Source organism: Schistocerca piceifrons, chromosome 4 (genome assembly GCF_021461385.2).
Source record: "Schistocerca piceifrons isolate TAMUIC-IGC-003096 chromosome 4, iqSchPice1.1, whole genome shotgun sequence".
Classification (NCBI taxonomy): Eukaryota; Metazoa; Arthropoda; class Insecta; order Orthoptera; family Acrididae; genus Schistocerca; species Schistocerca piceifrons.
This window is the reverse complement of record NC_060141.1, coordinates 757,682,018-757,700,591: the sequence shown is the minus strand read 5'-3', so window position 1 is coordinate 757,700,591 and position 18,574 is coordinate 757,682,018. Positions and strand designations below refer to the sequence as shown.

Sequence of the window (18,574 nt, the reverse complement as noted above, 5' to 3'; positions counted from 1 at the left end):
CCACGGAAACGGAAGGAGCAGAGGGAAGGAGTGGAGGGAAGGGGTCAGAGGGGTGCAGTAGGGAGGACCCAGGGTTGGGGCAACAAAAAGTGAGGGGGATGGGAGAGTGAGGAGTGGGGGGATGGACTGATGCGGGTGATTGGGCACACCATGTGATAGTGGTGGCGGCGGCAGAGGGAGATGTATATACGATGGCAGTGGTGGTGGCTGTAGTAGTAGTGGTGGGGGTTGACATGGTGATAAGGGGAAAAACACAGGACAGGACAAAGAAGCAAACGAGGGATGGGCAAGGCGATGAGAAACACAGAGTAAAAAGGATGGAGAATGATGAAGGAGACTGGGGCCAAAGCCCCACTCAGCTGCTGCTGGCGTGGGGGGGGGGGGGGACCCAGCTATATGGCCGGTGGGGACGCTGCTGCTGCTGAGGCTGGCTGGGACCTCTGCTGGCTGGGACCGCTGCTGGCTGGGACTGCTGCTGGCTGGGACGACTGCTGGCTGCTGGCTGGAACCGCTGCTGGCTGGGACCACTGCTGGCTGATACCGCTGCTGGCTGGGACCGCTGCTGGCTGGAACCGCTGCTGGCTGCTGGCTGCTGGCTGCGACTGCTGCTGGCTGGGAGCACTGCTGGCTGCTGGCTGCTGGCTGGAACCGCTGCTGGCTGCTGGCTGCTGGCTGGGACCACTACTGGCTGGGACCGCTACTGGCTGGGACCGCTGCTGGCTGGGACTGCTGCTGGCTGGGAGCACTGCTGGCTGGGAGCACTGCTGGCTGCTGGCTGCTGGCTGGAACCATTGCTGGCTGCTGGCTGGAACTGCTGCTGGCTGCTGGCTGGAACCGCTGCTGGCTGCTGGCTGGGACCGCTGCTGGCTGCTGGCTGGGACCGCTGCTGGCTGGAACCGCTGCTGGCTGGGACCGCTACTGGCTGGGACCGCTACTGGCTGGGAGCGCTGCTGGCTGGGACCGCTGCTGGCTGGGAGCACTGCTGGCTGCTGGCTGCTGGCTGGAACCGCTGCTGGCTGCTGGCTGGAACCGTTGCTGGCTGCTGGCTGGAACCGCTGCTGGCTGCTGGCTGGAACCGCTGCTGGCTGCTGGCTGGGACAGCTGCTGGCTGCTGGCTGCTGGCTGGACCGCTGCAGGGTGGCTGCCACCTGCAATAGACCTATCGCTTCGATTAGAGCTGGAAAGGCACAATCGAAGGGCGGTATCCTTCCGGATTACCGCCGGAGATGATGTGGCTGAGCGAGAGGCGGGCGCTTAAGTACTCTGTCGGAGGCGCCGCTATTGGCTGCTGGAACCACGTGTTGCAATGTGGCGCCCTCACACTATATGCGGGCCAGGAGGCGCGCGCCGCCGCAGCCAACGGTGCGATGGTGCAGAGACCTCTAGGGGTCTTCAACGTCTATGGCGTCTGGCTGGGATTTAAATTCCGCGGCGAGCGGTACCAGAAATCGGCAGTGTGGGACAGTGTTAAATGCTTTTCTGAAGTCGAGAAAAAAAGGACATTAACCTGAGCGCCGATTTATACATCGCTGTGGATCTCATGGAGGAGGTGAGCGAGCTGAGTTTTGCAAGATCTCTGTTTGCAAAACCTACGTTGTGTTTTTATAGAGATTTTCGTTCTCCAAAAAACGTCGTAATTCACGCGCATAAAACATGTTTCATAATTGTTCAACGATATAGGCCTACAATTATGTGCATCTATCTCATGGCCCTTCTTGAAAACGGAGATGACCTGTATTTTTTTCCGGTTGCTAGGTTACTATGATAAACTACTGCTAAAATTGAAGTTCTCTGACATAATCCCACCTGGTCCTAATGCATTTCCACTAAAGAGCGATTGCGATTGTTTCTCTGTTCCATTGTCATTTATCTCAGTATCTGTCATTACGAAGTTCGTACGATGATTGAAGAAAGGGACTGTACTACGACCTTCTACTACAAAAAAATTCCATAACTTCCATATATCTCTCATTATGCTTGTGTGGACCATTTTTTCTGAGGTCCACTTGGTTATTTCTTTCTTTTGGAGCCTCATGCTCTGGCTGTATCACCAGGAATCTGCCTTTTAACTGAACAGTTTGGCTCTCTCGATATATTTTTCAACCTGTTGGATCCATGGTGTACTTTTAGCTTTCTCCACATGTGGTAAATTTGTTTGTAGTTCCCGTTGTTGGAAGTCTTTGAGCGTGTCCATAGAATTTCTTTGTTTTATAATTTCTACTGCCGGGTTTGATATTTTCTCTGTTACTTTAGAGGATATAATTTCGCTGTTGCTTTGGCGGATTACAGATTATATTCACGCTGAGTTTTTTCAGGGCTTATAATTTTCCTTGAAATCTTTTATTCTTCCTTAATCATGTTACCCAAGTCGCCTTTTCTATCGAGAATTAAAGTTCGGTTGCGTACAGAGCTTCAGGTTTGATCACCGTGTTGTAGTGTCCAACCTTTTTGCTTGTGGACATGCACTGCTTGTTGTAGATATTATGCATTCTCCCGTACGCTCTGTTGAGTTTCTATAATCCAACTCTCTGTAGTTTGTTTTCTGGACCAGTTAATTCTATGACTTCAACGAGGTACATGAGGTGTCTGACGCTATCACTAGCCCACACTTCGTGACTGATTTCTGGAATTTAAATTCAGTTTGCAAAAGATTGAAAGGTCAGCTTTTTCAGCGCATTCTTTGAGTCCTCCTTTGTTTTATTGCTGTGATTATTATTATTATTATTATTATTATTATTAGCAAATGTCCCCATTGAAGAACGATAAGCAGGTGACTTTCAATTTTTCAATTTTTGTTAGGATTCTTCATCTTTTCCCAGTACTTCTTCATTTTCTCCCTAAAGGTCTACTTCCTTTCTTCAGTCCACTGTGGTCGGCATGATTTTGGTTGTCTCTGGAGTAAACGTCCACTTATCAAGGTTGCTTCTATCTGATGTGTCAGTTACGTCAACTTTTGCTTCTGTCAAATCCTTGAGTTACCCAGGGTACTGATTCGTTTAAGTGATGTCACATAGTCCAATAGACGTGTAGTTAGTCTGTTTACAGGTAATCTGTCTAGGTGTCCATAGAACTTCATTCGTCTCTTTCTGATGTCAGTTTTGATGTTTGATACTTTTTCCTTTGTCTTGATGGTTTGGGGTCAATATCAGTCTTGGATGTATCGTGGTCCCAGGATTTGTCTAATAATCTTTCTCTCTACTTCCTTAATTTCTTGTAAATCTAGTTTTCTATTCAATGACAGTGTTTCACTAGCATATGTGACTGTCGGTTTGATTACGGTGTTGTAATGTCGGAATTTAGTGACTTTCGACAGGCATTTTTTGTTATACAAATCTGAGATAAGTCCGGACGCTTTCTTGATTTCCTGCAATCTGTTTCTTGTGGTATTTTTTCAAGCCCTGTTGGTTCAATAATTTCGCCGTGATACTTAAAGTGTTTGACTCTATTGATTTCACGATAATTTGTTTTAAGTTTCGGAATCTGCAACTTGGAACACATGATTTCTGTCTTCTCAAAGGAGATTTCCGGACCATCTTTCTCTGCATATTTTTTGAGGGTTCTCGATTTGTTGTTCTGCTGTCGGTTAGAACAGCTAAGTGATCTGCAAATACTAAATATGGAACGTTCGATTTTCCTTGGACTCTTTCTGGTTCGATTGGCTTCCAAAAGTTTTGTTTTCTTAGTTTCCTTTCCCATTCTTTCATTACTTGGTGTAAAACTATGTTGAATAATAGTGGCGAGATCCCTTGTCTTACTCCTGTTTTAACTAAGTAAGAATAGTTCCGAAATTCTGTATGAAATTAATATTTCGTTTGATTTCTGTCAGTGTCTGTTCGATCAGTTTTAGAGTTTTGGTGTCTAGTCCGTATTCTTCCAGAACATTGCATACTGACTGTCTATGTATAGGATCGTATGCTTCTTTAAAATCAACGAATGTTGATTATTATCGTAATTATTGTTGTTTTGTATGATGACTTGTGGAGTAGACGACATTCCTCCTGAGTTATTGAGATCCGACCACTACGGTCGCAGGTTCGAATCCTGCCTTGGGCACGGATGTGTGTGATGTCCTTAGGTTAGTTAGGTTTAAGTAGTTCTAAGTTCTAGGGGACTGATGACCTCAGATATTAAGTCCCATAGTGCACAGAGCCATTTGACCAATTTTTATTGAGATCCCTGGAAGAGAGACGCATGGCAAAACTATTCAATTTGGTGAATGACTTTTTTTGTTACTTTTGTATTTTTGTATGTGCGGGTACACCGAGGGGCTCCACGAAGGCGGGTCGGCGATCTCGAGGTGAGGAGAGGCAGCTGCGCTGGCTTTTATGCACGCTCCGTGCGCCGTCGCCCCAGGTTGGAGTGTCGGGATGAGCCCAGTGTGAATGCCGTCAGCATAAAAGTGCTGGGAGTGATCCGCGGAAAACGACAGAAGACTGGAAACTTAAATTCACGTCATTCTCCTGTTATGTAACGATTTGACAAACTGACGTCGGCACTCACGTATAAGATCAGGACAAGGTAGGATATGTGATGTTTCCTGTGTTAAAGTGCTCTCGTACAAAAGTATTTAGTTTGTGATTACGAAACAATACCCGGAGCTTGGTGTTGAAGAAATTCTTCGTATTTATTTTTCAGAATATTTTTTTTTACGAGGCTAAGTCAAATGAAAACCTTAAATATCTTTTTAAATATTTTTTATTGTGCAGAAGTGGTACAAAGCTGTATCACTTTTCAACATAATCTCCTCCACTCTCAATGCAAGTGCATAAATTCCTTTAGAAAAAAATTCTTTTGGGTAGTCCGCGCAGCCACTCATGCACCGCGTGGCGTACCTCTTCATCAGAACGGAACTTCTTTCCTCCCACTGCGTCTTTGAGTGGTCCAAACATAGGTCTGGTGAGTAAGGTGGACGAGTGAGACACTCAAAATGCAGGTCTGTGACTGTTGCAACTGTTGCACGGGCTGTGTGGGGCCTTGCTTGGTCATGTTGCAAAAGGACACCTGCTGACAGCAATCCACGTCACTTTGATTTGATTGCAGGCCGCAGATGATTTATTAGGAGATCTGTGTATGATGCACTGGTAACAGTGGTCCCTCTAGGAATGTAATGTTCCAAAATGACGCCTTTTTCGTCACAAAAGAGAGTCAGCATAACCTCCCCTGCTGATGGTTCTGTTCGAAACTCCTTTGGTTTTGGTGATGAGGAATGGCGCCATTCCTCGCTCACTCTCTTCGTTTCCGGTTGGTGGAAGTGAGCCCAGGTTTCGTCCCCAGTAACGAAGCTTGCAAGAAAGCCATCACCTTCTCGTTCAAAGCGCCGAAGTTCTTCACAAGCATCAACACGACGTTCTCTCATTTCAGGAGTCAGCTGCCATGGCATCCATCTTGCAGGCACTTTGTGAAACTGGAGCACATCATGCACAATGTGGTGTGCTGACCCATGACTAATCTGTAAACATGGAGCAATGTCATTCAGTGTCACTCGGCGGTTTTCCTTCACTACGGCTTCAACTGCTGCAATGTTCAGTTGAGTCACAACTCGTTGTGCCTGGCCTGGACGAGGAGCATCTTCCACTAAAGTCACACCATTTGCGAACTTCCTACTCCATTCGTAGACTTGCTGCTGTGACAAACATGCATCACCGTACTTAACCTTCATTCGTCGCTGAATTTCAATAGGTTTCGCACCTTCACTACGCACCTGTTCTTCCCTAGTGCAAGTCGCAAGTGGGGCGGCCATCTTTGTATTGATACTGCAACTGTATGTGTGTATCTGCACTATGCTGCCACCTACAAGCCATTCTGCACGCTGTTTGTAGCACGCTTAACAACTTACACGATAACGGCGCGAAATTTCGATTTGTTATTACAAATTTAAGGTTTTAATTTGACTCACCCATATACGTTGGAGAATCTTTCATCCAAGGTTATTCTAGAATGGTGCGGAAACGAAATCCGAAGGATTGTATAATCAGTGTCAACACATAATTATAGCGTAAGTGCGCATGAGAACAACAACAAGACAACTTATTCAAATTGGAAAAATAGAGATATCCTTTGATTACTAACTGTAGGAGATGTCTCATCTCCAATAAAAAATTATCCCTGCCCATATTATCGTTAGAAAACGTACGCCAAAGAAAGTCGATTTGGCAACATTGTAATCACTTGAATGACGAGTATCTTCACTCAGTAGTGTGCAGCTGCGGCTCTTAAACGTCACCCAAAATATACGAAAGGTGTTAAAGAAAATTATTATTTGGCACCATTACAAAAGTACTGACCCTACGACTTCAGTTAGAAGATAGGTTAAGGAAAGGCAAACCTACGTTTGTAGCTTTCGTGGACTTGAAGTAACCTCTTGACCACTTCGGATAGCTCCTTCTAGCTGAATCGTTTTTCTTTTTCTTTTTGTCTCAGAGTGTATTTGTGATGGAATTGGCTCATCGTTCAACAGAGACACCGGTGGAGGCAGCGACATCGTTGCTAGGCTTCCCGGGTCGGTGCAGGAGGCCTGCAGCTCAAGGAGCTAGCTGGAGCGACGTGACCTGGAGTAACCTTGGGGCACGCTGCCTGCGCCATGTGTACACTGCTCTCCGGCGCGCCTGTAGCTTCCAGACACTCCCATCCACTCCAGGCGGCGCAGCCGAGGCGGCGACCTGCGTCTGTACCGACTTGTGCCGGGCTCGTTTCTCCCGTAGCCACTCCCGATCGGCTTCTCTGGTCGTATTCCTCACTGAATGTTTCACGAGGGCGGACGAAAGTGAGTATGATTCGCGAGCGAGACGATACGGGCCACACGCAGATAACCTTCTACGACTCTTTGAGGACAAAAACGGACCAGCGCTAAATCTACCATACCGTGCACACCACAGTACAGTACCTGGAAAACTACTGAAATCAGAAGTCAAAACTGGTATCAAAATGCTTCGGCTGAAGGATGTAATGAACGAAGATCTGCGGTAATAACGAGAAACCTCACCCAGTCGGTGATTATACTCCAGCAGCTGTCGTAAGAGCGCTGTATCTTCAGGATTTACAGCAAGTTGTATTGAGCAAAACTAAAAGCAAATTTCCTGTAATGTTACGTCCGAAAACCAACACCTGTCGAGATAGGAGCCATTTAACTTGTGTTGATTAATGTGTTTACAAATGACGCGGTATTCACAAGAAGCGGGACATAAATCGCAATACGTACATGCAGGCACATGGAAATCAGGTATCAGAATCGTTTCAGTAACAATGCGTGGTAGGAACCGCCGGCGACAGACCCATAGTTCAATTTGCCAAACAGATTAGCAGCTGTGTATCCGCGCTTCCTGCGCAATGAAATACCAGCGCTAGTGGAAAACTTTATCCTGGCAGGAAGAAGACGACTGTGGTTTGTGTACCACGTGGCACCACCCCATCTTCCACAGAACCGGATCGCAACATTTCATGGGTGATGGATTGCTAGAGGAGTTCAGGAAGAAAGGGCTCCTTATTCATAGGACCTGAATCCCTATGAAAGGTATATGCTAAGGTCTGATCAGGGTAGATCCAGAAAATAAAGTCGATAGTTGCCAACCACAAGGTGGAATTACTATCTTTGAGTAGGAGGATCTTTGATGGTTAAGAGAGCCGGGCTCGCACAGTAAAAAACAGAATAGTCGCAGGTAGGTGCCCGCAGGAAGCAGACGTGTGGTGACAGCTTTAAGGTAGGATTCGCGGTGCACAGTTTACACTGAGCAAACTTTAGCACGTTAATGGGAGAAGCTATATAATGATTTCAAATTTGTTTTTGTTAGATAATGTTCAGAGGTAGGATTGGTATGTCCAAGGTCTGACGCAGTAAGCGTTTTGTAAAATTTTTTGTAAGAATGATTCGTGCTACAAAATTGTTGGAAATGGTAGTTTTTGTATATGACTTAAATGTTTAACAATATGTATGTATTGAGATCAACAATGAGTTTAAATCTAACAGACTGAATCATAATCCACATCTTTTGCTTGTATTGAATATGAAAATGAGTAGCAAAGTAAAATTACCCACCAAATGAAAGAGTGTAAAGAAAATGAGGCCTCTATGGAATATATATGTGCAGTTCATGGTTTGAAATAGATTTTGGTATAACTAAAGTTATCAGAGCAACTATATTTCAAATAAATAATTTTATGCCGTTGCACAACTGGCATTATTCAAGTCAACATATAATTTCATTAAGTAAACATCAGGGCCAAAATCAAAATTTTCAGTACCATCTTAATGTCACTGCACAAACGGCATTAGGCCTATTCTCTTAAACTTAATAGCTCAGTCAAATATATGTTTCATTACTGGCAAAAAGGTAGGAGTGCATGAAACAAGTTCGCAGATGCAGTCAGGTGCATGTTTGTTGAATAATTAATTTAAAAACAATTTTATCTTTGATACTTTCACCTTACATTTCTGGTTCTGGGGACATTTCAATGCTTGGTATATGCCAACACATCTATAATTTGCAGAAGCTGCAAGAGCGTCTGATCAATGCATGTGACGAATCCGAACGGAGGCAGGTGTGTTTGAAAGAGTGAGTGAGTCACTGCGAAGAAGGGCTGAAGGATGTGTCAGGATGCGTGGTAACCACATGCAGAACTGCCTATAGTGTCTGTTTCTTCGAAACAGAGGGGGATGAGAGGACAGGTCAGCAGGTATTGGTTTCTGGATGTATCACTATAAGAACGTGTCTTCTAATTTTGACCAATACTATCATCTGTAGGAATATGTGACACTTCCGTTTATACACCCTGCATATTAGAAGCTATTTGACTTCACTGCTTGGACTACCTTATAGAAACAATCTTAATCATCAAGGTTTACTAACCGAAGACAACATAAATGAATACTGAGGAGAGAAACGTCACTGGGGTCGATTTGCAGGACGCATTTCATGTCCCTTTTGTATCAAACTTATTCAGGTATGCAAGGTTCTCATTGGATGGACTGAAGCGTTACTTCAGTTGCGCTTCATTTTACTACCTTCAAGTAATAATAGTTTTGTTTTCGATAACTGTGGTATCAATAACCAACTGATATACTTCGCCTGGTGAAGGAAAAGTTGGACCCTCTTATTTATTTTGTGTTACTTGCCACATTCCCTTTTTCCTTCTCCATCCTTGTATGAGCGTATGAGAGTGAGTACTGGTTGAAATTAGCGGTATAATGGCGGCCAGAGGTAGACAAAGTAGTGTAGTGGCAACACTAACTTAGCCTGGTGCACAAGTTCACCAAAGAGAACCTAGCAGCAGAGATGAATCGCCAGGAGCTAGCTGGAGCGACGTGACCTGAATCGCACAGGGAAGAGAGAGAATCACCAGGTTCGTCACTGGAGTGGTAGTCGTACCCTCACCACTGAAGTTTGAACGGGAGAGCTGTTGTCGGGGAGCACGCTATGTCCTAGTCTAGCGGGACGTGGGGAGGATGAGCGAACGCAACGGGGTACAGCTCTTCATATCTGGGTAACAAAAGGGAGGTGTTACAACGTATTAGTTCATCGTGAAGAATGCGAATCATGTGGGATTTAAGCTTAATTTTGTTAATGAAAATCATAATTTCGGATTAATTATCACGATTTTGCTGGAATAAGTAACAGAAAGTAGGGACTTAGTATTGAGTGGACATGGAGTGTGGACTTTCAGTTTACTCCGTTATTTCCTTCGTTAGAAGCTTTTATTTCTTGTTCATTTGTAAATGGTTCAAATGGCTCTGAGCACTATGGGACTTAACTCTGAGGTCATCAGTCGCCTAGAACTTAGAACTACTTAAACCTAACTAACCTAAGGACATCACACACATCCATGCCCGAGGCAGGATTCGAACCTGCGACCGGAGCGGTCACGCGGTTCCAGACTGTAGCGCCTAGAACCGCTTGGCCACTCTGGCCGGCTAACAAAATAAAAATGATGTTGTTATTCAATGGAAAAGTCGGAATTTGAGATTTTGCTTACTGTTTTATCAATTACAATTAGCGTAAGAATCATAGATTGACCATTGTCATAAAATATTGCATTATGAAATGTGAATAGTCTTCACTTGCAGTTTCGCGTGGCTTGAAGCAGTCACAGCTAGCGTGCTATCGATTAAGAAATTGCATTATCGTCTTTCTAATTACTTCATGTTCGTAGATACGATCATACCCGGTTGGGAAATTATTGTTATGACAAAACAATTTCCTAAGGGACCAGAAAGTTCTTAAGGTCGCAAAAACAACTGTAATATCACACAAAAGGGAAATTCAATATTAAAGCTGATGCATGAAGGCGATAAAAGTTTTCTTTTTGTCAATGTAACACGTACATTGGACTGCTGATCTTGGTGTCTGTAATCTTAACAAAATGCATAATTAAAATGAAAATAATACTGGGGAGATGATAGGAATGAGCATTGCTAAATGATTCAAAATTTCCAGAACAAGTATTTATTATAAGTGTAGTGGCGTGGCAAGACAGCCAAGCCACTCGGAGGTAGCCGAAAGGCACGCGTTAAGGGGCTCCGAAAAGGCTCAAAATCATGAAAAGTTCAATTTTTGCTTTTTTGCGTTTTCTGAATCTGCAGACTGTTACCTTTTAATAGATATATAATTTATTCAATTCCGAAGACTACAACTATTTTTAATTTTTTTTTGAAATGTGTTCTACATGGGAGTGACCCACTGTGGCACTGTTAAACTGCTGTCAAATGGTGTTATTATTAACGTCCGTGTTCATCAGGTACATTTTAGTGATGTGAGATAAAGTATGTGTTGTGGCTAACCTGTGATGGCTCAATATATACCGCTGGTGTGATTGTCGATTGTTACATATTTATTTACTCTGTCGTTATCTCGAAAATATTCGTAATTAATTCTGTTTCTTGAGTCTCTGTTTTGTTGAAGTATAATAATGAGTAAAACTAAAGTTATTAGAAATCCTCTGAAGGCTTTTAAGAAAAGGAGAAATGTTGGAAAGCCAAAGGTATGTGTTATTACTGTAAACAATAAAGACGATAACCAAGTGAGTGAACCTAACCTCTCAAGTACACCTGCCCATAGCAGTCAAAGTGGGAAAGAAAATACTTCACAGAAGAAGCTTGGTTCAATGAGTGAAAACTATGAATGTTTTATGGGCGAATCGGATGTGAATGAAATATTTGATATGTCGGTTCTCAAAGGAATTTTCTCAAACTGTGTAAGATGTATTCATTGTAGTGAAGTTGGTCTGGAACTCTCCATAATAAAGCACGTAGGACTTGCTAGTGAAATACAACTGAAATGTGATAAGTGTTCATACATGACCACCTTTTGGAACAGTGTTGCAGCAACTGCAACTGAAGAAAATGGTAGCAAAATCTACGAACGCAACAACGAGCGATGCTTGCTTTAGACAAGGAACGCCTTCGGGCTGCAGACAGGGCTGTAAAGAGTCTAGAAATACAAGCAAGAGTAAACAGGAGGAGGAACAAGAGGAAGCTGGAGGAGGAGTTTGCAGAGGATGAAGATAATCCATCCTATGGACCTGGAATGCACTAAAAAGTTAATCCAATCTTTGTCGCTCGATTCCCAAAACTTTTATTTTCTCATACTAATTACATGTTTTCTAAGGATCTTCCAAACATATTTGTTTCAAACTTTCAGTAAATGTTACACAGTACCTTCTCCATAATTTAACACAGCCTTTTTCCAAAAAACTGTATATATTTGAATATATAAATAAAAAATTGCAAAAAAATGTTGTGAATTTTCATTACAATTGAAAAAAAAATCATCTTTAATAACTGAACAAAAATTTTGTAATATCCCTGTGTTAAGTTGTAGCCCACATTCCAATAAATAATCTGTAAAAAGTTCAACTTCCTACCTCAAATACTTTGTGAGGAAAGATGTAATTTATAAGCGTTATTTTAACATTGCAAGTATAGGGCGTTCCGGAGCCCCTTAAGCTCACGCAGATTGGCGTGAGGTCTGGAACAGGTAAAGGAATTAATAGTAGCAAATAAAGTACGTAGTTGATGTAATACTTAACTTTAATCCATAATTGGAGAACATTGCTCTTGATGATACATTAATAGAATCTCAATATCAAATGCTATGGCGCCTTGCTAGGTCGTAGCAAATGACGTAGCTGAAGGCTATGCTAACTATCGTCTCGGCAAATGAGAGCGTATTTGTCAGTGAACCATTGCTATGAACGTCGGCTGTACAACTGGGGCGAGTGCTAGGAAGTCTCTCTAGACCTGCCGTGTGGTGGCGCTCGGTCTGCAATCACTGACAGTGGCGACACGCGGGTCCGACGTATACTAACGGACCGCGGCCGATTTAAAGGCTACCACCTAGCAAGTGTGGTGTCTGGCGGTGACACTACAATAAGTAAAACATATATTGTACCTTATGCTTAGTACTACAATGACGGTAGATTTTTATGTCCGTTTCATGTCCATTGAGCGCTCTTTTATATAGCCATTGTGCTCTTGAGTCGCCCGTGCGTCGTCACGATAGGTTATAACAGTTCTTCTTTTTACACTTCACTCAAACTTAGACCTAACACGTTTTTATACATTTAGTAAAAATTAGATCAGACTGCCACAAATCTGCGTCCGTCTTAATCAAGAAAAACAGTACAAATGTTTTTGCGCTCAGGACTTCATTTGTTCTCCAGCGAACAAAATAGTGAAGGATCGCATATTGATCTGTGTTCTTCTCAGTTTGTATTGCCGCCCAAAGACGACGAATTACATTATTTAGGAAATTCCACCGTAGCTACGCGACACCTTATTATACATTAGTCATTCTTTATAAAGAAGTATTCGGCTTCTGGCTGAAAGTGTTAACTATTTGCTGTTTTAATGAAGCCAAAAATAGCGAATATCACAGTCTCCGACGGTAATTTTTACCTTCAACACTTCCCTCCATTCCAAACTGATGACTGCGCGATGCCTCAGGACACATCTACATTCACGTCCACTCAAGATAAACACCTTCATAAAACTTCCTATCACTTGAGTTTATACTCGATGTTAACAAATTTCAGTCTTTAGAAACGTTTTGTATGCTATTGCTAATCTGTATTTTATAGCCTCTCTACTTCAGCCGGTGTTCGTTTGCCGTTCACATAACAACCCTGATCAACTACTTTTTGTCTTATTTCCTGATCTAATTCCATTAGCGTAGCGTTATTTGACTTGATTACACTCCATTACCACCATTTTGTTGTTGTTGATATCCGTGTCAAAACCCGTTATCAAGACGGTATCCATTGCGTAATACTGGTTTACCAGTTCCTTTGGCTTCTCTGACAGAATTACGAAAGCAATGGCAAACCTTAGATATTTTATGTCTCCTCGGCGACCTTTAATTCCCTTTCCTAATTTTTTCTTGATTTCTCTTAATGCCTGCTGAATTTAGAGACTGAATGACATCGGGGATAGGCCACAGCCCTATGTCACTCCCAGCGTAACTACTGCTTCCCTTTAATTCTTTTCGATTCTTATAACTGCATTCTGGAATCATGTACAGGTGTAGTAACCTTTCGCTTCTTGAATTTTATTCCTGTCACCTTCAGAATAAAGCGTTGTGGAATAGTGATTGTATTGTATTTTACCGGAGGCCTAGAAACGACGGAGAGGCTCCGTCCCGCTGCAGCCGCAGTAGCCCACAACCCCACGACGACTACCGCAGTCCACTTCACCCCTCCGCCGCCACACACCGAACCACTCTATCAGTGTTATTGTGCGGTTCGGCCCCCGGTGCCCCCCCCCCCCTCCCCCCTCCAGGGAACGTCTCACAGCAGACGAGTGTAACCCATATGTTTGCGTGGTAGAGCAATGGTGGTGTACGCGTACGTGGAGAACTTGTTTCCACACCAATCCCCGACATAGTGTAGCTGAGGCGGAATAAGCGGAACCAGCCCACATTCGCCGAGGCAGATGGAAAACCGTCTAAAAACCATCCACAGACTGGCCGGCTCACCGGATCTCGACACAAGTCCGCTGGGCGGATTCGTGCCGGGGACCAGTCGCTCCTTTCCAATCCGGAAAGCAGTGCGTTAGACTGCACGGCTAAACGGGTGGGCACTTTTGTAATAGCGATGCTCAGAAACGTTGGTTTCTCGGCGAAGAAAATTGTTTTGTGGCGAGCGTACTGTAAACAAATTTCAACCAAGCTTCATAACGACCTCCATCGGCATAGACGGTAATTCCTCCCCGCGCTGCATCTAATTTCTGCGAAAGCCGGTACACAACTGGTGAAATGTCTCTTGTCTCGGAGACGCAAATTGTCTTTGAGAGCAGAATTAACTTGCCAGGCACGGCGCCGTTCATCTCGCCAAAAGAACAACCGAATAATCCCAGTTTTCAATGAGTTATACCGCGTAATTTCTCGTCCGTCACCAAAAGTGGAACTGTTATTCCGGTAGCCTGTCGCGCACGCCTTCACAGACCACTTTACGAGAGCTGTGCCTACGCAGACGTACACGTATTCCGCGAATATAAAAGTCAGGAAAGAGAAATCAGGGAGGCGTAGACTCTCTCCGAGTGTGCCGCGTATTGCTCTGGCTGGAGCGCACGGACGCCCCTTTTGACTCATTCGCGAGTGCTCCTTTCAACGGGGTCGAGGAGACGCCGGGTTCGCCACAAATGAGCGGCCCGGGAGGCGGCGGCGGAGGCGGCGGCGGCGGCGGCTCTGTGAGGCGGGCCTGCCCCCGGGGGCGGCCGCGACCTCCCTGCAGTCCTCCAGGCGGCGGTGGTGGAGGGGGGGGGGGGGGGGAAGGGGGTCTTGATGGCGCCGCTGCTCCGTTGAATGGCCTGCTCTTTCACTCGGCCGTGTGAAAAATGCGCCGCGCAGTCGGGAACAACAGCGGGAAGGAGAAAGACGGCTGCGCGGCTGTGGTGGGGGTGAAGCGCACGTATAACTCTGCGAGAACGGCTGCGGTCTTGCCGAACCTTGCCCCGTCCTGGGGCGCTACAGGGACTGCTGGGGCAGTGGCTGGCCGTCTGCCGGCACTTCAACTGCCTTCAAGCGCACCTCTCTGGCGACTCCCTCCAATACTTGCGGTATCTGACTTTTATGAGTACACCTTTGAAAAACCATAACTTTTTCTCTTTTGACATAAAAACGTTGAACCGTGGATTTGCTTTCAAAAACTTTTCTTAAAGAATTTACTTTATTTACTAACGATTCATCAAGAACATTAACACATTTAATCACACTATGTGAGCGTGGAAGTAGTTGCCAGTGGGTAACTGATGAAAACAAATTTCTTTCAACAAATGGAAATTTTATTCCTAAAAACCCTTTCTTTTTTTAAACAGATTAAAAAATTATAATCAGAAAACACCCTCTAAATGTCAAGTTATAATTTATTCAGAGGCAGAATTACCATTTTTTTTTCACAGTATGGGGTTTCGGGCTGCGAACCTTGCCGCTCCCTTTTAACACGGCCATAGTCACGACCGGTCACAACAACCTCTGAAAGACTACACTGGTGTAAATCTGCAACACACCAGATTACTTTAAACTAAAAAATTTTAACAATTCACACAAACACATAAATTTTGCACCCCCTAGGCGCGATGGAAGTGGTACAAAGCACTCACATTAAAGAAAATTACTTGCCACCGAGAGTGCAACTTGTTTTTTAAAGGAAACTCTTATGGTAGAAGTTTGGCAATTTTATATACTAAAATGACCAGTTAAATAAAAACCCATGAAATACAGTCTTACACAAAATGTACAAACATGCTCTACATTACACATATACCGTCTCTCAAGATGGTAGGCAAGATAAAAAAATATTTCAGGAATTCGGCCGTTACACTTCAAGCAATAAATTAGTTAACACTGAATACGACAAACATGACTGAGGCAGCTATTAACGTACGGCAGGCCGAGAGACAGACTGGCTGACAAATGCGGACGAAAGACAGCCGAGCAAGCTGCTGACGAGTGACCGACCACGACAACAAGTAGAATTTAACAAGTAAATGAAACAACATACCACGAACCACTTAACTTTAATAAACTGCGATGTCTGGCGAAGACCTGGTGCAGCACCCCCAAATCGCTCTCCCGAACCGTGCGCTGCCAGTCGCTCCATCGGACGCAGGAAGGCGCGCCGATCTCCCGTCTCACGGCGTCGCAGCTCGCACCGGCCAGCCCGATGTCGTGAGTCGGCTCCTGTTGCTCTTGTGGCGGCCGCGAGGCCACTACCCCTCGCTATACGGCGCGACACACTGGACTCATGTGGCGACCTCACATGCGCCGATGCTCGAGACGGACAAGTCATCTTGTGTCCCAGTGCGCGACCGACCAACCGATCGATCCAACCGCCAATGACCATTGCCTGAGCAAACTCGAGCAGACTGGCGGCCTAACACATACTAGCACTCCGGACGACAGACAGACACTGACCGCCACACATTGACCCGGCTGACCAACTCACCAGACTCGCCGCCTAGCGAGCTCATAGCGCCTCTTAAATGCACGTGAGCAGGCTACCTTTCTCACCAGAGGGAGACACCAAAGCTGCGATTGCCACAGCGGCGCCACCGCCAGAAACAGAGGGCCACTGCTTCACACTACGCGCTGCGGCGCGCCCTTCAAAACAGCAATTTTTACCACGTCTCAAACGTCAATTCGTTCGTCGGTCGGACTTTTTGGCGTGACAAAATCCCCGAAGATTTGCATCACTAATAAGTAAGAGACTGATACAGCGAGGTGGCACATGTTGTGGGATACCCCCTTATATCGTGTCTGACTTCCTTTAGCCCGAGATAACGCAGCAGTTTGACCCGGCATGGACTCAATAAGTCGTCGGAAGTCCTCTGCAGAAATTCTGAGCGATGCTGCCTTTATAGCAATTCATAATGGCGAAATCCAAGAAAATGAAGCACCTACAGCCGTCGTTGTGATGTAATTTATTGTATGCCTACCAGTTTCCGTGCTTCGGAACTCCGTCTTCAGGTCTTAGCTGATGTTAAAGGGGTTAATACCATTTGTATAGACTATGCATCAGTGGCAAATATAACTGGTCTACGCAGATTACCTGTAACTGTGATGTTGTCTCTCCAGTCATCACAGTTATAGGTAGACTACGTAAACCAGTTATGTTTGCCACTGATGCATTGTGTATACAGATGGTGTTAACTCCTTTAGTGTCACTTGAGACCTGAAGATGAAACATTGAAGCACCGAAACTGGTACTCGTACAATAGGTGACACCATAAGGACGGCTGTGGGTGCTTCAGTTTCTTACGTAAGTGAACGGTCAGTACCCCAGGCCTCCCAGCACAAGGAGGGACACAAAAAAAAAAAAAAAAAAAAAAAAAAAAAATGCGAAAATTCTTGCTTGTGCAGGATGTTGTACACGAACTGATATCTCGATTATGTCCCACACGTGTTACATAGGATTCAAGATGGTCAATCTGAGAGGCCAAATTATTGACACGAATTGTTCAGAATGTTCTTCAAACCAATCGCAAACATGATCATTATGAACAATAGCCAGCTACACTGCTGTCTAAATTGTTTATATTTTATGTCATTCACGATGAGCCCATTTCGGCAAATTGTCATGAAATGGTTCAAATGGTTCTAAGCACTATGGGACTTAACATCTGGGGTCATCAGTCCCCTAGACTTAGAACTACTTAAACCTAACTAAGCTAAGGACATCACATACATCCATGCCTGAGCTAGGATTGTAACCTGCGACCGTATCGGCAGCGCGGTTCCAGACAGAAGCGCCTACAACCGATCGGCCACAACGGCCGGCACACTGTCATCGTCAGTGCTCTTACATGTAACATCGCTGTTCTCATGTCCTGTCTTTATTAGAATTATACACTCCTGGAAATTGAAATAAGAACACCGTGAATTCATTGTCCCAGGAAGGGGAAACATTATTGACACATTCCTGGGGTCAGATACATCACATGATCACACTGACAGAACCACAGGCACATAGACACAGGCAACAGAGCATGCACAATGTCGGCAGTAGTACAGTATATATCCACCTTTCGCAGCAATGCAGGCTGCTATTCTCCCATGGAGACGATCGTAGAGATGCTGGATGTAGTCCTGTGGAACGGCTTGCCATGCCATTTCCACCTGGCGCCTCCGTTGGACCAGCGTTCGTGCTGGACGTGCAGACCGCGTGAGACGACGCTTCATCCAGTCCCAAACATGCTCAATGGGGGACAGATCCGGAGATCTTGCTGGCCAGGGTAGTTGACTTACACCTTCTAGAGCACGTTGGGTGGCACGGGATATGTGCGGACGTGCGTTGTCCTGTTGGAACAGCAAGTTCCCTTGCCGGTCTAGGAATGGTAGAACGATGGGTTCGATGACGGTTTGGATGTACCGTGCACTATTTAGTGTCCCCTCGACGATCACCAGTGGTGTACGGCCAATGTAGGAGATCGCTCCCCACACCATGATGCCGGGTGTTGGCCCTGTGTGCCTCGGTCGTATGCAGTCCTGATTGTGGCGCTCACCTGCACGGCGCCAAACACGCATACGACCATCATTGGCACCAAGGCAGAAGCGACTCTCATCGCTGAAGACGACACGTCTCCATCCGT

The 18,574-nt window shown here is 45.0% G+C and overlaps 1 protein-coding gene across 1 annotated transcript in view; it reads right to left on the bottom strand.

Moving 5' to 3' along the window:
• Positions 1-392: 392 nt before the first annotated feature.
• Positions 393-18,574, bottom strand: part of LOC124796152 (transcriptional regulatory protein AlgP-like) — a 77,638-nt gene continuing 59,456 nt past the window's right edge. Inside the window, exon 2 of the mRNA XM_047260243.1 lies at positions 393-1,148. Coding sequence (XP_047116199.1) covers positions 393-1,148 — 756 coding nt within the window. The remainder of the gene's footprint in view (positions 1,149-18,574) is intronic.